Below are 27,615 nucleotides of genomic sequence, written 5' to 3' on the forward strand. Positions count from 1 at the left end.
GAGAGCTGGTCAGGGGCCATAGCAACTGCACAGGTCACAGTGAGGGGCAGTGGCTCAGGAGACCCAGAGGGCTTTGCTTCACCACCACCATCATTGTTGATAGGGCCTATTCACATTCTCTTAAAAATGCTGGAAGAGCTATCTTACTATGTTCATGACACCGTGCTAGGCCCAAAGTTATGTGTCAGAAACAAACTCACTAAGTTCTAATGTACAAATATAGGAAGGGAAGGGACTTTGAAGCATGCCAAGAAAAAGTGGCTCTAGCAACAGCAAAAGGGTGTGGCCTCTATGACAGGCTGAGGAAGGAGGATAGGTAAGTAAAAGGGCGAGGGATATGCCAATGATAGGTGTAGTTCGAATCATGATATGAGCTGGACTTGACTTTCCAAGCACACTGTGATGCCGTGGTGGAAAACAACAGCCATGGTGGGTGATTGGGTAGACTCCTTGTTAGTACAAGTGGGGTTCTGACAGTTTTTGATCTTCAGCCACTTGGGAGTAAATGTACTTCCTTAGGTACTCTTTTGCGTTCCAAATGACTTAACAAAATTATTAAAAGTAAGGATGCGAACAAGCACATGAAAAGTTACTGGATATCATTAGCTATTAGGGAAATGCAGGTCATAACCACAATGAGCACTTCATAACCAACAGACTAGCTATAATTTAAAAGACAGGGGTGCCTGGGTGGCTCAGTCAGTTAATCAGTTAAGCGTCTGACTTCAGCTCAGGTCATGATCTCGTGGTCTGTGAGTTCGAGCCCTGCGTCGGGCTCTGTGCTGACAGCTCAGAGCCTGGAGCCTGCTTTGGATTCTATGTCTCCCTCTATCTCTGCCCCTCCCCCCCCAAATAAACATTAAAAAAAACTTTGACAATAACAAGTGTTGGTAGAGCTGTAGAGAAATCGCAACCTCTGTACATTGCTGATGGGAATGTAAAAGGAAGCACCAGTGTTGGAAAAGAACCTGCCTCAGAATTTTAACAGAGTTATGGTGTGAGCCAGCAGTTCCATTCCTTAGCTCTTTACATGCCCACATGAAATCTTAGCAGTGCTTTTCACAATAGCCCAAAGGTGGAAACAGCCCAAATGTCCAGCACCTAGGAATGGATAAACAAAATGTAGTATGTCTTTATAATGGGATATCACTTAGTCATTAAAAGGAATGAAATACTGATATGTGCTACAACATGGGTGAACCCTGAAAACATGCTAAGTGAAAGAAGCCAGATAAGGCCACATATGAGTGCATGGTTTCATTTATATGAAATTTCCAGTCAGCGAATCCATAAGAGAAGGCAGATGGGTGGTTGCTAGGGACTGGGGGAGAGATGGATGAGGAATGACTGCTGATGAGGGCAGGGTCTCCTTTTTGAGGGGTCAAATGTTTTTCAGCTGGATAGTGGTGATGGTTGTACAGCATTGTAAATATTCTAAACATTGCCACTGATAAATTTGTGTTATGTGTATTGTATCCCCCAAAATCAAAAAAGGTAAGTATGCTGATCTGAGAAGTTCCCAGCACAGGGCATCCTAGTAAATCCCTGCTATAAACAACATACTAGACATATTAATTCAGGAGGCTAGTTGCACACGTTTCCCAGTCCCATAGAAAGTGCAGGCAGCCCAGCAGCACTATCATGACCATCTAATCATGTACGACTTTATTCCCAACTTTTCAGCAGAAATCTGAAAATCTGAATTAGGACCCCAGTTGGTCAGAAATATTTTAGACAGTTTGCTCTGTGCTGTGCAGCACGTCTCACACATGCTACCTCCTAACGTTGCAGTAACTTGTGAAGAGTTTTATTTGGCCCCGACTCAGTATGAATAGCACAGTAAATGAATTTTGCTGGTGCTAACAAGAGTTCAGAAATCAGGAGGCTCATGCGGTTCTCCCAACAGTCCTCTGAGTTGGGGATGTTCTTCCCATTTTATATGGACAAGTAAACAGAAGCTTAGTTTAAGTAACTTGTCAACCTTCACACAACTAATTAGGAGTAGAGCTGGGGGTGTGTTGATTGCATGGAGAGTGGAGTGCTTCCCCCAGACTCAGGGAGCATCAGCCTTAGGACCTCTCAGGTGCAGCACAGCTTTTAAAACCCTGTACTTAGGTCTGAATTTGTGATTTTGTATTCCTTAAGGAGGACCCCACGGAAGTTGGATTTCTACATAGGGAACAAATTATGAAAGTAGTCTTTGAAATCTGGAAGACTGGGCACATGACAGAAGGATTTGGATCCCCTGTTCATTGTTCCTTAAACCCAGTGGAAAGAAGAAACAGGAAACCAGAATTTGATTCAGTACAGGAAATGGCCTTGGGACATGTCCTATAAAACCTGCAAAGGAGCTGTGAAGATGTGCTCACAACAATGTGTCTAGAAGGACTCTGAGGTGGGGGAGGTGTCCTAACCCGTCCTTTAGCAGAGTCAGCTGGAGGGGAAGGCTGGTGAGGCAAGTATGTGAGAAGTAGATATACTCTAGGATGAGCTTAGAAATGTTTGTTGGTCAACCAAATGAGTATCTCATAAGGGTACTGGGTACTTCAGTCTAATGTGAATCAGGTTTCTCTAGGCTCTCTTGAAACCATGGCTATCATTTACAGCATTCATAAACTTGGCCCTACCTTCAAGATATCTACAACATAGTGAGGGACATTAAGAAAATATCTACATACGTACCTTTAATACAGGAGTGAGTGCGAGAGTAAGACATACAAAGGCTACAGGATTTCATGGGAAGAGATGATTACACCCGAGTGGGGTAAGTGGAGGGAAGCTGAGTGTCAGGGAATGCTGAATATCATGATGGTCAGCATTGGAGGTAGAAAGGGTGGTGGTTTCTGGTTGGGGGAACAACTGGGGGAGGGATATATTTCAATTTGCCTGGAATTTAGGACTAATAGGATCATGGGTGTAATGGGTACAAGTTGAAGTTGCAGCCTTGTTATTTTGAGTGCTGGCCTACAGATTGTGTTTGTGTCATTTCAAATTGAAATTAAAAATTAGTAAGGCTAAAGGATTTTGAGTTATTAAATGCTGACTAATAGTTCAGGAGCATGGGTTCAAAGATAAAATAAAAACTGCAAGATGACTAAAGAGCAAATTGAATGGCAAGCCCTTTACAACTCAGAACTGGACTCTTAAGAGTCCAGAATAAGTCTCCCCACTGTGACTCTTGAGTGAAGTGAAGCTGATATATAGATGACTCAGGTATTTATAACTCAGAGCCGTGGCTGATAGTCAGCAGCTTCCATTTTTCTAACAGAATTTGTGACATACTAAGGTCTCTTTCCCATGTGTGTGCGGGTGTGTGATTAAGTATTTTAATCTTACCTCACTTTTATTTTCTCAGTCCTGCCCAACTTCCCATTTCATGTTAATATTTTAAATAACTTATGAGTCCTCTAAGACGTTTAGAATTATACTTTCATTTTATAATGAGCATTTAAATATACTTCAAGTTTTTAAAAAATGTAATACCTACTGAAAAATGAACCTAATAAACACATTTTCTACCTTTATTATTTTAAAATGTTTGTACATAATTAAATCTGCGGCTATATAAACTACTTTGTTCGCTGCTTTTTTAAATTTAGCACTCCACTTCTGTTTCTTTGTGTTAATAAGTAATCGGTTTATTCATTGTTTTTGATGGCTGCCTACATTTCACTTTACATTTTCTTCTGTTGGTACCAAGGCAGAGCCATGTGTAGGGACTCCGAGGGGGAGAATTGCCATATAAGGATGAGTACAGGGTTTGTTTCTTTTCTGTTATGAAAAATTGCCCCTTAACCAGCGGGGGGAAGGAGGGGAGTCATTGCATGGTATGTTGAAAAGCACATTAAAAAAAGAAAGCACAGGGGCTCCTGGGTGGCTCAGTTGGTTAAGCGTCCGACTTCAGCTCAGGTCATGATCTCACAGTCCATGAATTCGAGCCCCACGTCGGGCTCTGTGATGACAGCTCAGAGCCTGGAGCCTGCTTCAGATTCTGTGTCTTCCTCTCTCTCTGCCCCTCCCCTGCTCATACTCTGTCTCTCTGTGTCTCAAAAATAAATAAAAACATTAAAAAAAAATTTTTTTAAAGAAAGCACATAAAACCAAATATTCAGTAATCGAGGGATTATAGTAGTTTTTCTTTCCTCGTTTAAATCACAGTATAAATGAGCATTTACTATCTGGTAGCTTTGCTGCAGTCACTGGGGAGAATACATAGAAGTCCCTGCTCTCTGGGAACTTACTTTCTAGTGGGTGGTAAACGAACATGCCTAATATGCCAGATAGTAACAAGGCGAGGCGCCGAGTGATGGAGGAAAAGGATGGAAAGGGGCCATTTTAGGGAGAGTGGTCAGGGACATGCAGTTAGGAGGGAGCGCCACAGGCAGATGTCTGGAGAGACCATTCCAGTGGAGTCCAGCAAGTACAAAATTCCTGAGGCCTTGTGAACTTGGTCACAGTGTGGAAGCCAGTCTGGTTGAGACTCAGTGAAGGATGGGAGAGTGGGAAGGGATGAGGCTACAGGTACAGCAGGTGCGAGGGTGGGGCCGGGTCACATAGGGGTGGGTGTTCATAAGCATGTTGCCTTTTAATCTGTGGTGGGGGTGGGGATCCGCTGCATGTTTTGAGCTCAGGTGTGACTTGGTTTGACTTAACATTTTAAAAGCTTCTTACTGGCTTCTGTGCAAAGAATAGAGTGTAGGAGGGTGGAAACAGGGAGACCGGTTGGGAGGCTGTTGTGCCAGCCCAGGTGAGAAAGAATGGTGGCTTGGACTGGGATTGAAGGTAGAGTGGGGTTTGCTGTGCAAGTGTGGACAAGGGGGTATGGTGAGGCGGGGGCGGGGGTGGTGGTGGTCAGGGTTTGCTTTTAGATGTGTTGGGTTTGGGATGCCTAGTAGGCAAGTGGAAATGTCAAGGCGGCAACTGGAAATGTGAGTCTGGAGTTCACTGTGTGAACGTGTAGTTCTATATCCCTGTGAACAAGTCGGGCCCTGTTTCGCTTGCCCAACCACATTGATGCTTAACACTCCATGCCCTGTGGCTTCCCTCAGTAGGAAACCAACAATTACTGAGGATCACGGCATGCCAGGTGCTTCGTTTCTGTCTTCTCCTTTGATTCTCACCAGGTCCTGTGAGGGGCTCTTTATTTACATGTCCATCTTACGGATGATATATGTAATGGATAATCCTGTTTGTATGCCTCCCTAGTTCCCCTCCTAAAACATTTTTTAGTTTGTTTCCAAAGTTCAGGTGCATGGAGCAGATACCACTGACCACTCCGTTTGGGAGGTAGGTCGTGTGTGTATACGTACGCACGTGTGTTTGGATCTTGGTAGTTGGGGGTAGCTGATTTTCATGGGGTGCCTTGGGGAGTCAGCCCCACCACTTTGGTTTTACTTCCTGCATGACCCAAACACTATGAACTGAAATGGCTTTAAGCAACCAGGCCAGGCCTTACCCAAGTGATGCTGCCCAGCCCCCCAGAGGTAGCCTGTTCCATTTTCAGACAACACTAATAATTAAAGTGTTCTGGCTGATGTTGAGTAGATATTCCTTTCCCTGTAATTGACATACACTGGGCATCATCCTGTCCTTGGGTACCAAGTAGAGAAAATGTGACTCGTCTTCTACATGGTTTCTCATTGCATATCTGAGAGAGGATGCAGAGTAGTTGAGAGCACAGGCTTAAGATCAGACGTGAGTTCACATTCCAGCTCTCCCACCTTTTAGTTCTTGTGTAAATGTGGGAAAACCCTTGAACCTCTTACAGCCGTGGTTTCCTCCTCTGAACAGTGTGGGTAACAGCAGTACTCCCTTCTGGGTTGTGAGGACTAACTAGAAAAGGTCACCTCTGTACAGCAGTGAGCACAACTCTGGACACAAGGGAAGAACTCAGTCAATACGTGTGAGCTGCCGTTACCTTTGAGGATCTTACAGTGTGTGCCGGTGTGCCATCTTGTCCTCTCAGGTAGAGAAGGTGAGAACAACATCAGAACTGCAAAAGCAGAGTTACTCTCTTCTCTGTGTTTCAGTTCTTGTGGAGTAAGCAGTCTAATAAAAGGGAGTCTGTATTTTGTGTAAACTCCCTTAAATTCTCATCATATTAAGACTACCCAATGTCTAACATCTTGGGGTGTGTGGTTTTAGATCAAAAGAATAAATCGCTTTCCATCTGAAAGTTGGGAGCAGTAGCCTTTCTTATACTGTTTTTAAACTTGTTCAATTACAATTGGTTGCTTAAAACAATGAAAATCCTTACTTCTTCTTCACTTAAATTTTTTGAAGTGTATTTATTTATTTTGAGAGAGAGAGAGAGAGCATGCGATCAGGGGAGGGGCAGAGAGAGAGGGAGAGAGAGAATCCAAACAGGCTCCATCCACACTGCCAGCACAGAGCCCGATGCGAGCTCAAATTCATGAACCGTGAGATTATGACCTGAGCCGAGATCAAGAGTCAGACGATTAACCGACTGAGCCACCCAGGTGCACCAAAAATTCTTCACTTAAAATTTTTAAGATGGTTTTACTCAGTAATACTGAACTGAAATAGCCCCTTAGTGCCTTCTTTACCTACATATTGTCCTTGTCTTCATGTGTTGGGGTCCTGTTTCAAAGTTTTAAAGAACTTTTAAAACTTAAGATGTAGCATTTTTTAGCCTTGAAAATCCTATAATTAATTAGTGACACCATAAGGAATAACTAGTTTTCAGTTTCATTCATTATTGATAATACACCTGATTTCATTTTTGTTAGTATCAAAATGGTTGTATTTTAGCCTTAATCTACTAATCAATGAAAAAATGAAGATGAATAATTAATGTTAACTTACTAATAGCTTGTAGAAAACTTTTAATCTTTTGATGCTGTTTTTTTACATTGACATGTAAAGAAAACAATTGCTTGTAATCTGTATATGGATGCAAAATTGATAAATTATTCCTGGGTGATATATAATTGATAAGCTTGAATAAGTTAATGTCCTTTTTTTTTTTTTTTTTTTTTTTTTGAGAGAGAGAGGGCACAAGTGAGCGAGGGCAGAGAGAGAGAGAGACTCCCAAGAGGGGCAGAGAGGTGAGGAGGGGAGAGAAGCAGGGCTCGAGCTCACAAACTGTGCGATCATGACCTGAGCCGAAGTCAGATGCTTAACCAACTGAGCCACCCAGGTTCCCTAATGTCATCCTTTTAGCTAAAATAAGAGTAGTACATTAAAATACACCTCAGGGAATATTTTTCCTTCATTGTAAATCCTGTGCTTTGACTTGACAGTGCTTGTGTACAGCAGGTGGACTAAATTAGTGTAATTGCTGATCAAAAATGAAGTAGGAAATAAACTAATTTGCTTCCCGAATCAGTTTATCAGTCCTAATGACAGAACTGGCACCTAATTCCCGAATCTTCCCCTACATTTACATAATATTTGGTTTAATTTTCAGAGAAGATGTCTCTACTAGGTATTACCTTAGGTGATGAAAGACTTGGTTTCTGATATTGGGCGTGCATTTGTTCTCTGCTTCACTGAAAAGACTTGAGTTTAAATATCCAGGATGTTTTCTAATGATAATTCCCATGGAGATTTAAGTCTCTATGCAAAGATAACTAATATTTTCCTTTTAAAGCATTTTTATATATAAGTTAAGAATTAATTCATATATGGAGTTTATTGGTTTTCATTTATTCTTCCTTCACACTTTTTGTCATTCCCTTTCTTAAAAAAGAAAAAAATTTATTGTTCCTTTCTCTAGCTACCTTCTTCTTTTATTGCCAAACATCCAAAATAAGTGGTTTATACCAACTTCCTCCTTTCTGTATTATCTTTCCCTTCCCTTCCCACTTTTTACCAGAAATCAGAAGCTAGAAGGGAGTCTAGCATTGGGTGTTTAGTGTGCGTCTTGCTCTTGGAACCTTTCCCTTGTTAGCACACTTAATCCTCGCAGCCTGGATTGCCAAGTGTCCAGAATCGAACCCACATAGTCTGGTATTATAGCTTTTTGTTTGGCAGAATGAAAATTTTGTAAACAAAAATGTCCCTTGGTTTTGGTTTTTGTTGTTTTTTTTTTTCTTTTCTTTCTTTTTTTGGTATGTTGTTTATGGCTCAGGATTCTCTGAGACCAAACCTCAGGGTTACTAAACCTTGGTGATAGGAAACAAAAGATGCCAGGAATTTGCTCCTGGAGGCTCTGCGGATGGAAACTGGTCTGTGTGGGTGCCAGCCCTGGCTGAGAGAGCTTGTTCTTCCGGGGCTTAGGATCCTACAGATGGATGCTGGGTGCTCACACTCCAGATGCAGCCAGCGTCTGTACTGCCACAATAGAAGCCTCTCCATCTAGATCCAGTTGTTGAGTAGATTAAAAAAAGAGAGAGAGGGGCGCCTGGGTGGCGCAGTCGGTTAAGCGTCCGACTTCAGCCAGGTCACGATCTCGCGGTCCGTGAGTTCGAGCCCCGCGTCGGGCTCTGGGCTGATGGCTCGGAGCCTGGAGCCTGTTTCCGATTCTGTGTCTCCCTCTCTCTCTGCCCCTTCCCCGTTCATGCTCTGTCTCTCTCTGTCCCAAAAATAAATAAAAAACATTGAAAAAAAAATTAAAAAAAAAAAAAGAAAGAGAGAGAGAGAGAGATAAGGCAAGTTAGGGATCAGGCATTCAGGTTTAACAGAAAGCATTCTTCCTGTAGGACTTTCTGTGATACCTACGTGTATAGGAATAAAATAAAATACTACAGATACCACCATATATGATGGGTCAAACTTCTGCCAGATTTTCCTTTCTCTGCCCTACTATACTACTTTATGTTCTTTCTCACTGCAATTACCCTCTAATTCATTTGTTCAGTACACTTACTTATTGACTAGACTTTTAAGGACTGTTATGTGCTGGGCAGGCACTGGTATCACACAGGTAACTGAGAATCAGAATGCAAGTTCTTGTCCATGAGTAACTTCTAGAAGCATTCAGACTCTGCATGTGTTTTCCTCGGAACAGGGCAGTGCTTCCTAATCACTGCTCGTTCCAGACGGCTGTTGTTTTGTGTTATTTTGTTTTTAATAAATTTGTTTTTTTAAAGAAGTTTTAGGTTTACAGAAAATTGAGCAGATCTTACCCAGACTTCCCACATACTCCTCTCTCTCCCACTCAGTGATGAACCAGTATAGATACATTGCTATCAACTAAAGTCTATAGTTTACATTAAGGTTCACTTTTTTTTTGTTTGTTTTTGAGAGAGAGAGAGACAAAACACATGAGTGGGGGAGGGGCGGAGATAGAGGGAGACACAGAATCCAAAGCAGGCTCCAGGCTCAAAGCTGTCAGCACAGAGCCGAACACTGGGCTCAAACTCATGAACCGTGAGCTCATGACCTGAGCCGAAGTCGGACACTCAACTGACTCAGCCATCCAGGTGCCACAAGGTTCACTTTTTGTGTTAACATGAGTTTTGACAAATGTTTAATGACATACGTCTACCATTACAGTATCCACTCCCCCACCCTCCTTGGCGACCACTGATCTTTTTATTGTCTCCATAGTTTTGCCCTTTCCAGAATGTCATTTAGTTGGAATTTTGTAGTATGTAGCCTTTTCAGACTGGCTTCTTTCACTAAGCAATATGCATTTAAGCTTGCTCTCCATGTCTCTTCGTGGCTTAATAGTTTCTTTCTTTTTTGTCCCTGAGTAATATACTCAGTTGTGTACATGTACCACGACAGTCTATCCATTCATCTTGGTTGCTTCCAAGTTTTGGCAGTATGAAAAGGCTGCTATTAACATTCATGTACAGGTTTTTCTGTGGACAAAAGATTTTAAGTCATTTGGGTGAACACCTAGGAGCACAATTACTGGATTGAATAGTACGACTGTTTGCCTTTGTAAGAAACTGCCAAACTATACCATTTTTGCACATTCTCGACATTTGGCGTTGTCAGTTTTCTGGATTTTAGTCATTCTGATAGCTGTGGAGTGTTTTTTTTTAATTTTGGGTTTTTTGTTTTTGTTTTTAGAAAGAGAGTGGGGGGAGGGGCAGAGACAGAGAGACTCTTAAGCACGAATCCCAGTCACTTCTAGCTTTTGATTTAAAGTGATAGGTGTGGGGCACTTTGGTGGCTCAGTTGAGCATCCAACTCTTGATTTTGGCTCAGGTCATGATCCCAGAGTCATGGGATCGAGCCCTGCGTTGTGCTCCACGCTCATCCTGCCTTTAAGATTCTCCCTGCCTCCAGCCCTCTCTCCCCCCCCCCCGCCCCTCCCCTTCGCTCACACATACACTCTTTCAAATAAAAAAATAAAGTGAGAGGTGTATGAATCTTTTTTTCACTTGAACACTTAAAGGCCATTATAGGGTTATTAATTAACCTAATATAAATATTGTTGTATCTCAGGGAATAGGGAGGCCAGAGGAGAGGAAGTGAGGGAGGGGAGCTGTTGGTCAGTGAAGCAGCAAGAACATAACATTTATTAAGTCTGCCATCTTAAATGAGTGAGATTAAAAGCACCCCAAAACTATTCTAATAGTAGTATCAAAGATCATTGATCACAGATCATAGTAACAAATTCAGCAATGAGAAAGTTTGAAATATTGTGAGAATTGCCAAAATGTGACAGTGACAAAGTGAGCAAATGCTACTGGGAGATGGTGCCAATAGACATACTTGATGTGGGGTTGTTACAAACCTTCCAGTTTATAAAAAATGCAATATCTGTGAAGCACAATAAAGCAAGTTATTCCTATAATTTGTGTCTTCTCTCTTTTTCCCTGGTTTAGCCTAGCTAGACGTTTATCAGGAGCATTTTAAAGAGCTAGCTTTTGGTTTCATTGACTTTTCTTTATTATAGTTATCCTATTCTCATTTATGCTTTAATTTTTATTGGTTCTTTTCTTCCGCTTGCCTTAGTTTAAATTGTTCTTCTTTCTCTGGCTTCTTAAGTTGGAAGCTTCGAGTACTGACTTTATATCTTCTTTTCTAATACATGCATTGAGTGCTATAAATTTCCCTTGAAGTACTGCTTTTGCTTGCATTGCACAAATTTTGATATGTTGTGTTTTCATTTTGTTCAAATATTTAAAAAGTTCTCTTGTTTTCTTCTTTGACCCCTGTGTTATTGAGAAGTATGGTGTTTCATTTCCAAGTATTTTGGGATTTTTTTTCAGCTAGATTTCTGTTACTTGTTTCTAGTTTAATCCCACCGTGGTCTGGGGGCATTTTTTTGTATGACTTCCATTCTTTTAAATTTGTTGAGGTATGTTTTATGGTGCAGAATGTGGTCTGTCCTGGTGAATGTTTTGTGTGAGCTTAAAAAGAATGTGTATTCTGCTGTTGCCGGGTGAAGTTTACTCTGTCATTTAGATTCAGTTGATTGATGATGCTGTTCACTTCAATCATCCTGCTGTCAGTTACTGAGAGTATTGAAGTCCACAGTGATTATTACAGTGGATTCATCTGTTTCTCCTCACAGCTCTGTCAGTTCTTCCCCATGTATTTCAGCTTTCTCTTAGTGGGCACGTGTACATGAAGAAGTCTACTCTGTCAGTCTCTCTTTTAATTGGTACATTTAAACCACTTATATTTAAAATGATTAGTGATGTCATTGGATTAACATCACTGTACTTGTTTTGTATTCTTTGCACTTGTTCATTATCTTAAAACAATCTTCCCCATTTCCTGCACTTTCTGGTTTTAATTGAGCATTTTATATTCCATTTTATCTCCTCTCAGCATACTGATTATATTTAAACCTTTTTTTTTTTTTTTTTTGGTAGTGGTTGTCCTAAGGTTGGGTAGTATACAGGCAATCTAGGTCCACTTTCAAACACCACTGTATCACTTCCCAGGCAGCACAGGGTCTTTATGCAGAGTGTTACCAGTTCCTCCCTCCTAACCTCTGTAGCACTGCTGTTATTCATCTGATTTATCCATAAGTCATACCCACTCCATATGTTGTTGCTATTACTTCAAATAAACAGTTATCTAGTGTATCAATTAAGAATAAGAAATACAAGGTTTAATTGCTTTCATTCATTCCTTTTTTAATGCTCTTCATTTCTGTCAACCTTAAAAGTAAAATAGCCAACTAGTTGACCAGCAAAATGAGTTTATTTGGGAATTGCAGTAGGGGGTACACAGACTATGACAAACCATAGGCAAGTCCAGAAAACACAGGAGAGGGTTTGCTTTTACAGAGGAAAGGACAAAGTGGGAGGGGCTATTTGGAATGAAAGCTCATTGGAGGAGGGCGAGAGTTCAGGTTTATGGTGACTTCTCATTGGCTGAATTGTTGCTGGGCTGGAGAAAATCTTCTTTCCTCCTCCTGCGGGTAGTAGGCTTCTTCCTGTTGGGAAATTCAGACATGCTGCCTTTTCCCTGCTGAGGTCTGCAAACGGCACAAGTGGTTATGGGCAAGAACTACCCCCTTGGGGGCTTTCTGACTCCATTTGAAATGAGGTTTCCTTTACTCATTTTCATTTCTTTATGTAGCACCAAGTTTCTGTCCTCTGTGATTTTCTCTGGGAAGAGCTTCGAACTTCAGTTTTCCTCTGATGTCCTTGCTTTGTCCCATCCCACTGTTGTCTTTCAGTTTCCTCCCAAAATCCTTCTAAATGAAGTCTCAGATGTAAACCCTGTTGATGGATGCTGTAGTAGTGAAGTATTAGGGAGGGGGATAATTCTATAATTCTAGGTTTAAATCTCCATTTTTTGTTTTGTGGGGTGTATTTGATTTTTAGTGGGTCAAAATACCTGGCATAAGGCTTTAGTAAAACAGTTTATTCTGAGGCCTCGCCTTCCATACACAGAACAAAGCAAGAACAGAACAATGCTGGGCTGATTTCAGAACGGTTATTTTCCCCCTCCACCTGCCTGTAAGCCCCGTGGGCATTTTCTCCAGTCTTCAGGGTAGGAACCTGGTGGGGGCTCCTAGAGGTAATACTCATGAAAGTGCTAGACTCCTCCCCTAAGACTGAGCCCTCTGGAATTTTTTTTTTAATTTTTTTTAATGTTTATTCATTTTTGAGACAGAGACAGAGCATGAATGGGGGAGGGTCAGCGAGAGAGAGGGAGACACAGAATCCGAAACAGGCTCCAGGCTCTGAGCTGTCAGCACAGTGCCCGACGCGGGGCTTGAACTCACAGACTGCGAGATCATGACCTGAGCTGAAGTCGGGTGCTTAACTGACTGAGCCACCCAGGCGCCCCTGGAATTTTTAGCTCAAGCTGGTTCGTGCTGAGCCTCCAGCAACCATCAGTTACAGTTGAAGAGTTTCTAGCAGTACTGGCTCCAGCATTAGTTTCTGCTGCCAGTAAACCAGGATTCTCCACATTAGCCTCTCTCTGGTTTTCAGGGCAGATCTTTACCTGTGAACTTAATTCTCTACCGAATCTAAGAAGCACTGTTGTTTTTCAGTTTATTTAGCTTCTTCATGTGAGTAAGAGAGTAATGACTTCCAAGTTCTTCACAGAAACCAGAGCAGAAACCAGAAGTGCCCTTGGTGGTTGGTTTCTAACCAGCAGTGGTCAGATGTGTCTGTTCTCCAATGGATCGTTCCTGGTACAGTATAACTATAGAAGAATTGTCAACACTTAAAACTGAAGTGCTAAGTATTCTGTTTAGTAAAGGGAAAGGCTCTGAGGTGGAGGAAAGAGTACTGTGTGTATTCCTTTTTGATAATAGTGGTAAGGGAAACAAAGGCAAGAGAAATGTAGCTTAAATCTCCTCAGAGCTTGCAGCCCACTCATAAACACTTGAAACATGCAGACCATGACCTTCCTCAAGCAACTCATGGCTGCCTTACTTCCTTAATGTTTTTGTTTTATTAAAGACTAAAAGTAACCTTATCTTAACAGCAGCTAGCCCCTCAAGGTCCTGAAATCCTTGCTTTCAAATTCCTTAGAGGCTACGCTATCCCTTACCTCCACTAACTTAAAAGTATATAATCAGTCACTCCTCGCAACCCTAGTGTGGTTCTTTCTGCCCACGGGTTCTGTCCCTGTGTTTTAATAAAATCATCTTTTTGCACCAAAGACATCTCAAGAATTCTTTCTTAGCCATTTTCTCAAGAATACCTTCAACAGGAGATGGACAGTTTTTCCTTTGGGGACCCTAGGAAGGGGGAAAGAAACATGAGAGGAGCACTGAGCTGAGTTTAGGAGAGGTGGGTGTCCATTTGTCTATTTTAGTAAATTTTAGGAATTATTCTGAAACATTTTAAGCATACTAAAGTATATTAAAGAATACACAGATGTGTACATGTAAGGAACAAGAAATATTTAAACAAATGTGGTAACTAGTTATAAGTTGACAACCTAGTATGTGGGCTTTATTTCCAGAAAACAAGTACTCAGGAAGAAAGCATGTTGAAAAGCATGTGGGCCCATTCTGTTGTTGTGTTTCATGCATTATTTAACTTATTTGCTACTCCTGTCTGGATGCACACCTTACCAGCCAGTGTTTCCTTTCAGAGCTCAGGAAAGCACTGTACTCTCCTAAGCCTGTGAAGTAGATATTCTGGTTACCACCATACAGCTGACAGTACTGAGGCTGCATGAGATGACCTGGAGAGAGGTTAAAGAACTTACCAGAGGCCTGTCTGGCACCATTGCATCTTTCTGCAGATGCTTTAACCTTTACCCGATGTTTGTGCCCCTTGAGTTCACTGTGGGTGATTACAATGCAGAGCACCCCACTTTCTGAAAATGCTCCCAGTCTTTTAGCTTTCACAGTACCCCACTCTTTTCCAGCCTCCTCAACCAGCCTTTCATCTTCAGGAGCTCTTCTTAGACATCTTGTGTTCTGTCACTGAGAGACCAGCAGTAGCTGCTGGCCTTTCATTATGGAAGAACGATGTCTTTTGGGAAACCTATTCTAGGTCTATATATAAAAGTTCATTTGTTCTGTGTCTAAAGGGACTCCACTCCTCTCCAAGAAGGAAAGAATGTTTGGGTTTGTAGCTACAACTTCTGTTTGGCTCAGAGAACTTTCTCCTTCAGATCTTTGGCCATTTCTACTATTTTCTAAGATTGAGATTGCCAGAGACTTACTATGAAATAAGCAGAGCATTGGTAGGTATTCTTTCTCATGTCAACACACTTCTTTATCAACCAGCACTGGATTGATGACCAGAGCAGGTAGATCTTTTTAAAAAACTTTTTAGAAGATTTTTCTATTTTTAAGTAATCTCTACACCCAGCATGGGGCTCGAACTCATTACACCAAGATCAAGAGTCACATGCTCCACCAACTGAAGCAGCCAGGCGCACCCAGACTATGCAGATCTCTTATTCCTCATCAACATTTGTTCTCTAGATTCAGCATCTATTAATTTTGCCTGAATGAGTGTTTACTGTACTTGTTGCATTTTACTTTTAACAGAAGCCCTCCTTTCTCTCCTCTTTCTTTTTTTTATGTATCTATTTATTGCTGTGGGCTCATGGGTTCCAAGGTTTTTTCAATTATTTATATATATCCTCTTACTGTCCTTAATTACTTTGGTGCTCAAACCATCCTATATTGGGCCAATAGGAGCTCCTTCAGGGTGATTCTAATTCATTCACTCATTCATTCATTCTTTCTTGTATACTTCCTTATTTTCTTGCATAAAAGTACGTTTGAGGCTCATCTTGTCCCTTCTCAATGGTGGAATCAACAGCTATTTTTTTCTGAGGAATGCTCCTTGCTTTTAGTGGGGATGATACTAGAAGCTAAGATTTGAATACTAGGTGTGCTTATTGCTCTGTTGAAGTGTCATCTTGATCCTTTCAGCAAACAGATCTAGGAAATATATACATGTATACAGTGTGTACTGTGTACATACATACATACATATAAAACCATACCTGTGTATATACATACATATATGCATATATACACATGGACATATAAAAATAAGCATATGCACTTACATATTTTGGAATATGTGCAAATATTGGCTCCCAATAACATCATCATATTTGTACATTTTCTCAATTCTGTGATACACCTAAAATAGTTCTGGAATTATTGGGGCACCTGGATGGCTCAGTCAGTTGAGTGTCCAGCTTCAGCCCAGGTCATGATCATGTGGTTTGTGAGTTCAAGCCCCACATCAGGCTTACTGCAGCCAGCCTGTCAGCACAGAGCCTGCTTTGGATCCTCTGTCCCCCTCTCTCTGCCCCTCTGCTGCTTTCACTGTCCCAAAAATAAATAAATATTTAAAAAATAAATAAAACAGTTCTGGAATTATTAAAAATTTTTATCAGTTTAAACTAGTAGAACACTGTATGTTTATTATACTTGAATTAAAAAAATAAATTTGGGGGTACCTGGGTGGCTCACCTGGTGAGCATCTGACTCTTGATTTCAGATCAGGTCATGATCTCAGGGTCGTGGGATCAAGCCCCATGTCAGGTTCCATTCTCTCTTTCCTCCCCTGCCTCTCTCCCCTGCTTATGTTCTCTGTCTAAAATAAAAAATAAAATTAAAAAAACATTTATTTTAAAAATAAATTTTTTATAAAGTGAGTCTTGAAGAGATATCTGCACACCCATGTTTATGCAGCATTACTCACAATAGCCAAGAGGCAGAAAGAACCAAAGTGACTGTCAACATTTTTTCCTCATGATGAATAGATAAATAAAATGAGGAATATCCATACAGTGGAATATTATTCAGCCTTAAAAAGAAATTCTGGGACACCTGAGTGGCTCAGTTGGTTAACCATCTGACTTCAGCTTGGGTCACGATCTCATGGTTCATGGGTTGGAGCCCCTGCTTTGGGCTCTGTTTGGACAGCTTGGAGCCTGGAGCCTGCTTCGGATTCTGTGTCTCCCTCGCTCTCTGCCCCTCCCCCATTCATGCTCTGTCTCTCAAAATAAATAAACATTAAAAAAGAGAGAGAGGAAATTCTGACATATCCTATAGCATAGATGAACCTTGAGGACATTGTACTAAGTAAACCAGTCACAAAAGGAAAAAAATTTTGTATCAATTTATAAGTTTATTTATAATAGTGAAGTTATACATAAACTTAAGTATTATAATTATACATTTTGGAATACCAAAAGAAAATGATCCTACTAAAATGATTTCAGAGTTTGTAAGTTTGTCATTCACCCTACCAATTTTTTTTCCTGTCCTGAACATTGTGATAAAATGTTATAGACACTCAGGGCACCTGAGTGGCTCATTCGGTTAAGCGTCCTACTCTTGATCTAAGCTTAGGTCACAATCTCATGGTTCGTGGTTTGAGCCTCGTTTGAGCCTGCACTGACAGCACAGAGCCTGCTTGCAATTCTCTCTCCCTCTCTCTCTGCCCTTACCCCACTAGTGAGCTTGCTTTCTGTCTCTCAAAATAAATAACTAAACTAAAAAAATGTCGTAGAGACTCTATTTTGTTATCTTCCTCTTAAGATTGTGGAGTTTTATTCCAGTAGACAGTTACATTACTAGTAGATCACCTTGATTCGTGGAGGCTTACTGGTAGATTTTTTTCTGGTGGATCTATTTTGGTTTTGCCCTTGTCCTGTGACTTAGTGTTTATTCCTAAGTCCCTTCTTGATGTCACTGGGAAGCCTGTGGTATTTATGAAGCCTTTCTCACTTCGTGGGACTTGAATTCCCAACTTTGTATTCCCCCCGACAACTCAGTGTGTGTCCTACTGAGAATCTCTGCCAAACTCTACATCCTTCTAACTGCTGGTTTTTCTTAGAGTCTCACCCTGTGCATGTGTAGTTTAGGTGTTAGCCAAGGATTTGAGAGGAATTTATATACAGATATCGGGTCTTCCTGCTCCATTGTGTGAGTTTATCCATTCTATAATTTATCCATTCCAGTGTTGATAGATGTTTGAGTTGTTTCTGGCCTTGGATATGTGAATAAAGCTGCTATGGACATTCTTGTGCTTCTGTTGGTAAACAAATGCACTCATTTCTCTTGGGAATATATCTAGGAGTAGAATTGCTGGATCACAGAGTAAGCAGATTTGTTTATCACATACTGTCGGTTTTGCCTTTTCCAGAATGTTTTATAAATAGAATCATACAGTATGTAGCTTTTTTAGTCTGGCTTCTTTCATTTAATGTAATATTTCTGAAATATATCTGTGTTGTTATGTTTATCAGTAGTTAATTTATTTTTATTATTGGATTATATTCCGCTAAATTCTTGAAATGAGTGTTTAGTGTTTTTCACACTCCTCTAACATATGCATTTGAAGGCTATAAATTTCCTCTAACCACAATTTTTAGTTACATCTTACATGTTCTTATATCCTATGTTTATCATTTTATTTCAAAATAATTTTAATTTCCATTGTGGTTTCTTCTTTGATCTGTAGGTTATTTAGAAGTCTGTTTCTTCATTTCCAGTATAGGGACATTTTCTGGTTACCTTTCTCTTAATGGTTTCTGGTTTAATTTTGATGTGGTTAAAGGGCATACTCATTGTGATTTCAGCCCTTTGAAATAGAGTGAGGTTTTCTTTTGATCTCTTTTTAATATACTCTTTGCTTTAAAAATGAAGTTATCAGATATAGTCTTCTATATATGTTCACTAGATCACCTGTATTTATCATCTTATTCAGGTTATCTACATTTGTACTGCTATATTTGCCTACTCATTCTACCCATTTACCAAGAGAAGCATATTGAAGTCTCCTACAATTATCGATTAATCTATTTCTTCTTATAATTCAGCTTTAGTTTAAATATGTTGAGACCATGTTAATAGCTGCCTATGAATAAAAAAATTTTCCATCTTCCATATGAACCTTTTCCCATTATGAAATCATTGTTTTATGTCTAATTCTAATAATGCTTCTCACCCTCTTTGACCACTTACTACATCTTGTTTGGTTTTAATGTACCTACATCAGCTTTCTTTTGGTTAGTGTTTGCTATATATCTTATTCCATCCTTTTACTCTCTGTATCCCTATATTTAAAGTGTATCTCTTTTAAGGAAAATATAATTGGGTGTTTTGTTTTTTTAATCCTAACAGTCTTTGTCTTCTAATTGGATTATATAGTCTATTTACATTAAGTGTAATTACTTTCTGCTGTCTGTCCTATGCTCATTTCTTCTCTTGTCCTCTTTTTGGCTGATTGTTTTTTTCCCCTCTCTGTTTGCTTGGTCGTTACACGCACTTTATTCTTTTAGTGGCTACCCTAGTGGCATCTCTTCTTAACAAAGTCAGATGCTGCCTGGCACTTTACTTTTCTCTCAGACTATGAAAGAACTTTGGAACACTATATACTTCTAATGTACGATTTCTGTTTGTCCAACTTGTTTTCTTGGGTGGACTAAGTCGTGATCAGTGGTAGAATAATTACGGTCTCCATGAAGACATTAATTAGAACTGTGGTACTATAGTTGGCCAGGTCAGAAGCTAGATTTCTGGAGGAGTGTTGGATGAAATGCTTACCCTATCACTTATTTGGCTTTATCCCTACATGCACGTTGTTTACTGGTACAGTATTGACACTCACCAGAAAAGAGCACCTCCAGTTGCATCCAGGGACTGTGGGTGGGCAGCCCGAGGGCTATTCTTAGATGCTGGTAAAGCTTTCAAGTTGAGTCACGTGTTCATGGTTACTAATCTGCCTCTGTACTAATTCCGTGCTGGTGACTCTAATCTGTGGGATACATACTTTTGTATTTAACATAGCCATCTGCGTGTAGTTTGCTTTTACTTCCATTATATTTTCTCATCACGTTTGATATTTTAAAAATTGTCAGAAAAAGTATATCCTTTTTCCAATGACTTTTTGGTCAGGTTTACCATAATTCATGTAACTTTAGGTCCACAGTAGGTTGGCTTCTACTGTCTCATTTTATTGTTTGATTCCACTTGAAGTAACAGGGAGGAAATCGTGTGTGACTCACTCCATCATTGCTCTGTGCTTTCTGGAAATACTGTGTTCTGATTATCCATGATCAATTATAAATGAAAAAGAGTCTGTGTGCCTACACGTTGAGCACCTGTTCTGTGCTACTCATGTCTGTTAATAATCTCCATCTGGTTTCTCTAAATTTATGCTGTGAATTGATGAAGAATTATCTAGTTGTCAGGGTGCCTGGTGGCTCAGTGAGTTGAGCATCTGTTGATTTCCTCTCAGGTCATTACCTCACAGTTCATGAGATCAAGCCCCACATCAGGCTGTGCACTGATAGCACAGAGCCTCTCTCTGCCCCTCCCCCGACTCACACTGTCTTTCGCTCTCAAACTTTAAAAAAATGGATTATCTAGTTGAAAATATATTAACAGTCCAACAACTAATCTGTATTTCAAGTGAAAACTTTTATGTGTTCATACAAGTAATACTCTTTAATTTTAGTTATTTAACTTTTTAAATCCATTCAGCTTAAATTCGTATCTTTATATAGTATTGTCCAAATTATTGGACATGTTTATTCAAAGTTCCTAAAACTGATAGTGGACATCAACTTTTAGTTATATCAAATTCATGATTTTGAAATATGTATATATGTGAATCCTTTAGTAATGCTATTTAAGAATATAATTTACTCAGACTGAGTCATATTACTGTACTTGGGTGTTTCTTCCCAGAATGTGTACTCAGAACCTAAAAGGGAAAAAGGAAATGGTTGATCAGTACATATGGTCTGTGATTTCTGGGACCAGCACATTGGTTCCTGTTTGGGTGTGTGTTTAGTTCTGCTCCATTAGAATGTGGGCTCTGCTCCACCCTCCTTTTCAAAAAAATTTTTTCTTCTCAAATGTAATTTATGAAAAATTAGGTTACAGGGCTAAGAGTAAATAAACGTGTGCAATGCCACGTTTCAGACATAAAGGAACACTTGCTATATTTAAGAATAAACTTCTGTAGATTGAACATAAAGACTTTTCATTTTCTGTTTCAAGATACACTTTTGGCAGCTCCCATAATCACAGTAAAGATGTTTTCTAATCCTTCTTTGACCGAGGACTCTGTGGCTGCTGCTATAAAGTCAGCATTTAAATTCCACGAACTGTAAGGGGCAGGAATAACCAGGATAAGGTCGGGTGTTCTGCTCCTGGACACAGAGTGAATGGGCTGTTTCAGTGAGCCTTTCCACCCAGCTGCCTACAGGGAGAAAACCACGAGGTGGGAGGGGCCTCGAGACCAAGCACCAGGTTCAGCAGTGCTGGCTTTCACAAGAGTGCCACACTAGCACAAGCTTTTGTTTTGGCAACATGCTTCTCAGAGATCCACATTATATACGGTTGTAGAGATAAAGTTCATGACCATATGAAAAAAAAAATTGTGAGTGCTTTGATTCTAGCTTGAGTCACACTGAGTGATTTAAGCACAATTATTTTTAGACTTTTTAAAAAAAGTAGATCTGACTTGCCAAGAATAGAGTGCTTAATTTTCAAATAATTGAAGTAGGGGCTTTTTTTGTTGTTACTGTTTTTCATCTGTAGCCAAGAGTTATTTACGATTTTAAAATGGATGTGAAAGTAACTCAGACTATTTCAGTGTCTGAAATCACTAAATGATAAAATGACATTTAATATAATTATATTCTCGGGCATGTGAAGGCTTCCTTTGTGGTAACTCTGAATTATTTCATGTTGAGCTTTAGGAGAACGTAATTATGGGAGAAATGAAGTCAATGTCATTAAGGATGGAGAGTAGGTATCTTGATAACTTGGTGTGGTGGGGATGCGGCTGGCTGTGTGTCTGCCCCCTCCCTTTGGTTCATCCAGCAGGCTGTTCTGTTAGAGGTTCCTAGAATCATAGGCTGCTTAGGGACTTAGGAGTTACCTGTCTGTAACTTTGTAAGGTTCTCTCCTTACAGGAAGTTCTCTGTCCCCACCACCTGCCATGGTTATCTTAAGCAGCATTGTCCACAGTGGGCTTCATGCTGAGGAGGTGGTTTATCTGGGATACCATGGGTGGGGGCCAGGGGAATGAAATGTTACATCTGGTTTTGAGGGATCTCTGGCACCTGTGAGGAAGAAGATCCAGAAGAGAACAAGCTGGGAGTAAAGAGAAATGATGGGCAGGGGGACACTCCTAGTCCAACTGGTGGGTTTGAATGTGTTGCTGGGTGGCAGATTACGGTGACTCTTCCCCACTTGGCCTGGGACAGATGATTGAGTGCACATAGATTTCACATGTCATTTCCACATATCTTCTCTCCACGGCAGGGAAGGGCCAGCACATTTGTTGCCCAAGGAAGCAAGATGAGTAAGGGGCATGATTTCACCCTAGAGGTTGGCCCAAGTGATGACACCACATGCACAAGGGATGCATCTTTGTCATTGAGTGTGACACATGGGTGAATTGTCGACCCCTTGTGACTGGCTAGCTGGCAGCCAAGAGCTGGGGCTAGAGAATATGGGGTGAGCTCACTTTTAGACATGTTGACCATGATGTACCTCCTGGGACATCCAGGTGGACAAACATGTTCAGGAAGGGATTGAATTTCTTTTTCTTTTTTTTTTCTTAAATTTTTTAAATGATTATTTATTTATTTAGAGAATAAATAAATAAATGTGCATGAAAGCGTGCACAATTGGGGGAGGGGCAGAGAGAGAGAATCCCAAGCAGGTTCCATGCTGTCAGTGCAAAGCTGGATGCTGGGCTCAGTCTCATGAACCATGAGATCATGACCTGAGCCAGTATCAAGAATCAGATGCTCCACTGAATGAGCCACCCAGGTACCCCAGAAAAGGGTTGAATTGGGGGAAACCTAGACTGTTTGAGAGTCAGATGTCTTAAACTGTTTCGACAACAGGGCACTCATTTGTGTAAAGGTGACAGCTGAAGTCATAGTCTAGTTGGTATTCTTTCTCTTTTCCCATATCCACCACAGTCTTAATTTAAATTCTCCTTCATCTACAGCCTTTCAGTTCACCCAAGGAATTCCTTTCTATCTATATCCACTGAACCGTAGGGGACCTATCCAGCACATTTTGTTTTTATTTAGTATGGTCTGGTGGTTATTCCAGATGATTCCATATCTGCCAGGTCTTAGGTATCAGACCCATTTGGTTCCTATAGATAAATGAGCAGGGAGAGAGAGAGGCTCTTGTTCACCTTTATCAGAGTTGAAGAAATTCAACCACTTCCTGAACACGTATGTCCCAGTAGGTACCTCACAGTCAACATGTCTATCACACTGCCTCAAACTGCCAGAGATGTGCTTTGCAAATCAAATGATCATCCTGCTGCCTTTGGAGTAAGGCTCCTTAGTCCTGGAACATTCTCTTCTGTCCTGTGACTGTACTTGTGTCAGAGACTTGGTGTAGTCCCGGGAGATACGAGGCAGAGCACTGTCCCTGCTGCATTTTCCCATGGCATTAATATTTTCCAAAAGGACACAAGAATGAGAGAAAAAATAACCTTTATCTTTTATGCCTGACAGATAATCAGATTACTCTGGGGATTAGATAAAAATAAGTCATTTGTTCCTATAGGTAGTTACTATAATGACCATGATAATCTTTTGTAAGTGAATTTAAAAATTAAATCAGATAAATAAGATTCAGCTTAGGGAGGGAGTAAATATAGAAAGCATGATGTGAATTTGAAGACAAAAGTTGGCATTCTTTGGGTGAACAATGTTGTGGAGTGAGTTTGCGAGGGGCTGTGTCCCTCTGGAACCCACCCTGCCGTGGGTGTGAAGTCAGTGTTTCTGACAGGCCACAGGGCCTGATGCTTCCAGGCATTGAGGGCAGTGATAGACTGTGCTTCATTCCATTATTTTACTTTCTTTAATATCTTTACAAAATCCACCCAGTGACTCTCCCCCCTCCCCCCAACATCTGGTTTTATTCACAGGCCAAGTTCTCATAGAGATTTCAAGTACCCACAAGAAACTCAATGAGAGTCTTGATGAAAATGTATGTAAACTTTTGATACTTATAAAATATATTTATTTTACATTAAAAATTTGTTTTGCTTAAAGATTCAAAGCTGATGTGAATTTTTCATTTTCTTTTGTTAAAAGTTCAAAAAATTCCATAAAGAGATTATACATGAGCTGGAGAAGAAGACAGAACTTGATGTAAAATACATGAATGTGAGTACACGGTTTTGCTCCACCTCCGTGGGTGGAGGTAGGTGTGGGGCACAGGGGCCTGGCTTTCCCAGGAGGCTACGCTTGCCTGGTCTCTAAGCCCTAGGAGAACTTTCTCTCACTGTGTATCCAGCAGCAGCAAATACGGATAGAGATTAGTATTGAGTATATACACAGATGCATGAAATAGACAAGGTGCCTTCCAGGGCCCCATTTGCATTAACACCTGGGATCTTTATTAAAAAGCATAGAGGACAATATTGCAAGGAATCCTGCTTCTAGAAAGCATTGTCTTCAAAGTACACATACATGGGGATGGCATCTGCATCTGTATTAGTGCAGCTGTTGCTTTCACAAACCAGCACTTGAGGACGTGAGACGTGCTTGGTGTTCTCCCAGTCATCACAGACTGCTCCTGCATGGTGTCCCTTGCCTGTCACCCGGTATTGATGATTCCAGCAGTTTTCTCCATCTGCCTGACCCTCCACACACAGGGCTCTTTCCACCTCCCTTACCTGCTGTAGAGTAGCTACTTTCTTTGCCACCTAAAGACCCTTTCTCACCAAGGCCCCATGTGGCAGTAAGCAGTGTAGGTTACCCTGAAATTGCCCTGCTGCCCCTGTGTGCACTCTGGAGGGACCTCCAAAAGCTGCTGAGGTAGATGTAATGGCAAGCATTTTCCATACGTTATCTGATGTTTATCCCTATAGAAACTCTTATGTAGATACTCTTCTTATCCTCACTGTACAGGTTAAAGGGAGAACATGGGTTTTAGAGAAATTAAATAATTGCTGAGATCACACAGGAAATGAAGGATGATGCCAGAATTCTGACCTAGTTCTATTAGGCTCCCCAAACACTTCGCTACACAGCACCCAAAATAATTGGTTGTGATTGCAATTGTTAATTTTGTTTCTTAAAACTGTAAGTCATAAAACAGTCAGGAACATTAAATTGTTTTTTTATTCCCCAAAGTACTTACCACTCAGTGTCCTAAAACATTGGAGAGAACAAGAAAGAAGAGACATTGTTATCCTACAGGAGCTGCCCTTGTGGTCAGTGGGCCCTTCTGTGAACGGGGAACTTGAGGACAAAGTCACACGTTGAAGTGGAAGGGAGGGAACGGGTGTGCAAGGCCACGTCCAGTGGAAATATTGGCAGCAGTAACTGCCCAACAGTTTGTATGGTGCTACACTAAAACAAGCACAACATTTCACTTACAGGCAACTCTTAAAAGATACCAAACAGAACACAGGAATAAATTAGATTCTTTGGAGAAATCTCAAGCAGAGTTGAAGAAGATCAGAAGGAAAAGTCAAGGAGGACGAAATGCGCTCAAATATGAACACAAAGAAATTGAGGTGAACTTTTCAGCACTTCTTTATTTTGTTGTTGATGATTTGTGCAGTTTACAGGGAAGCTTGCTTACCTCACTCAGCCTATACTTTCATCTGCTTACTGCTCTGCTGCTGTTGAAGCTTACGAGCATTTTTGAGTTGGTATGAGCTTAAGGCCACAGAGTTTTCCAGAGTCGAGGATAATTAGTAGCCTCCTAAGAACATGGGCATTTTTTCCCGATTCAGGGGAGGGTGGTTAGCATTACTATCCCCATTTTACAGATGAAGAAAATGAGGCTTAGGCTAAGTCACATGGTTGATACTTAGAACTGTGGTTTGAATTCGAAGTTTCTGGTTCTAAAGCTGTTGATTTTCCAACAGAACACAATCCTGTCCCTGAAACATAAAGTAATATTTTGTGCAAATTGCCCAGCACAGAGTGGAAGGCCTTTGGCAGAGTTCTTCTGCACATGAGTCAGGGATCTTAATGAGAATGATAATACCTGCTCAGATCAGGCTACCACTTTGTTATTTTATCTAATGTTTATCTGCATTTAGTATTTATTCCATTATCAAAATAAACCAAGTGCAAAGATGGTGGAAGATAAACGTCTGGCTGTGCAGCTCTGATTCCTCATGTCATACTTGTATAATTATTATTTATTTTCCTAGTATGTAGAAACCGTTACTTCTCGCCAGAGCGACATCCAGAAATTTATTGCAGATGGGTGCAAAGAAGCTCTGCTTGAAGAGAAAAGGCGCTTCTGCTTTCTGGTTGACAAACACTGTAGCTTTGCAAATCACTTACATTATTATCATTTACAGGTGGGTTCAGATGGCAAGTTGTGTTGCATTATTAATAATTTCATATTCAAATGCCCTAGAAATTACTTACCTTCCATATGTGCCTCAGTGTAAAGTGATGGGCCTATTTTGCCAATGAGAAGACTCCAAAGAAAGAGTTTTGGCCAACTTGAATATGTAAACTTTGAGAAACGTGGATGAAATGGTCAAATGTTGCTTATAATATTTAAGTAATATATCCATATTTAAAATATTTCATAAAATGCCTAATAATTGAGAAACAGCACTTTTTCTTTTCTCACCTATGAGTCTGCTTTTCTCAGACTCTCTCTGATGCATCCTCAGCATCAGTGTCCTCACCAGAGCCGTGGGATGGGCCCCAGTGGGCCCCAAGTCCAGCCCACCTGGGTGGTTTGAGATATTCACCTTGGGAGTCCATGTACAGAAGTGTCCCTGGAAGTTCTGTCCCAGCATCGAGACAGTTGTTGTGGTTACTTTTTTATCCTCCTCAAGGTGTTTCCTCGTGATCTCATCAACTGAATGACTGGCTTTACGGCCCTGCTTCCAGCACACATAGTTTTGAGGTTATGCCCCCAGAAAGCATTACAAAATATGTGTCATTTCCCTTTCCCTTTTTTTTAAATTATAAATTTTATTGGGCCTGTGTAAGCATCCAAAACTAGCATTGAGTGAAGTCAAATATTCATTGTTATTTGTAATGTAATTTACAACATTACATTATTGTTGTATGTATTGTTGTATGTATGTTGTATATATTGTTGTATGTATTGTTGTATGTATGTAGAGTGCTCCATGGTAGAAGCTTTGTAAACACTTGCATATAAGGCAACGTCCTCTTTTTCGGGGGAAACAACTTGGCCCTATCTGTATGCATCAGGCAAATGTTACATATTTTATAAAGTGTTTGCAACTACCAAATCTAAATTCCTAAGATCTAACATTGTTACAAGAAAGAACTGCAGTATTAGATGATCACTTTTGTCAACAGTGCATCTGTACTAGTTTTGGCAGAGTCATTTTCCATGGTGAGGGTGCCCTGCTGGGCCAGGGTCAATAGGCCAAGTGACCGTGAAGCTCTTCCTACAGCAAAGCCTTGCCACTGAAGGGATGCTCACTGTGACACAAGGCAACCTGGCCTGTTTCCAGAGAGCTCTAGTTGGTGGCAGACTCTTTCTTACTGTTAACTTTGGATCCCAGCTATGCTTTGTAGCATAAACTAAGTCTACTTCTTTTCTCTATTGGAAGTCACATCACCTTTCTGAAAACTGCTCTTGTGCCTTCCCTTTTCCTGGCTTCGGTGTCCCAGTCCTTTCAGGGGCTCCTTGGATAAAGCAGGCCCAAGCAGTTGGTGTGTGAGGGTTACAGTCTGAGGGCGTAGAAGGGTTGGGGTGAGGGCTTTGCCCTCTCTCAGGAGTAAGAGGAAGAAAGCACTGATTGGCATTTCTGAGGCCACTGGGGAAACAATAGGGCTTAA

The 27,615-nt window shown here is 40.6% G+C and overlaps 1 protein-coding gene across 2 annotated transcripts in view; it reads left to right on the top strand.

Moving 5' to 3' along the window:
- BAIAP2L1 (BAR/IMD domain containing adaptor protein 2 like 1) overlaps positions 1-27,615 on the top strand; it is a 94,654-nt gene that overhangs the window by 44,433 nt on the left and 22,606 nt on the right. For both annotated transcript variants that reach the window (XM_019422600.2, XM_053894226.1), the window contains exons 4-7: positions 23,742-23,803; positions 23,911-23,982; positions 25,203-25,340; positions 25,989-26,141. In XM_019422600.2, coding sequence (XP_019278145.2) covers positions 23,742-23,803; positions 23,911-23,982; positions 25,203-25,340; positions 25,989-26,141 — 425 coding nt within the window. The remainder of the gene's footprint in view (positions 1-23,741; positions 23,804-23,910; positions 23,983-25,202; positions 25,341-25,988; positions 26,142-27,615) is intronic.

Source organism: Panthera pardus, unplaced genomic scaffold, assembly GCF_024362965.1.
Source record: "Panthera pardus isolate Hobbes unplaced genomic scaffold, ASM2436296v1 HiC_scaffold_4, whole genome shotgun sequence".
In the NCBI taxonomy this organism is placed as follows: domain Eukaryota; kingdom Metazoa; phylum Chordata; class Mammalia; order Carnivora; family Felidae; genus Panthera; species Panthera pardus.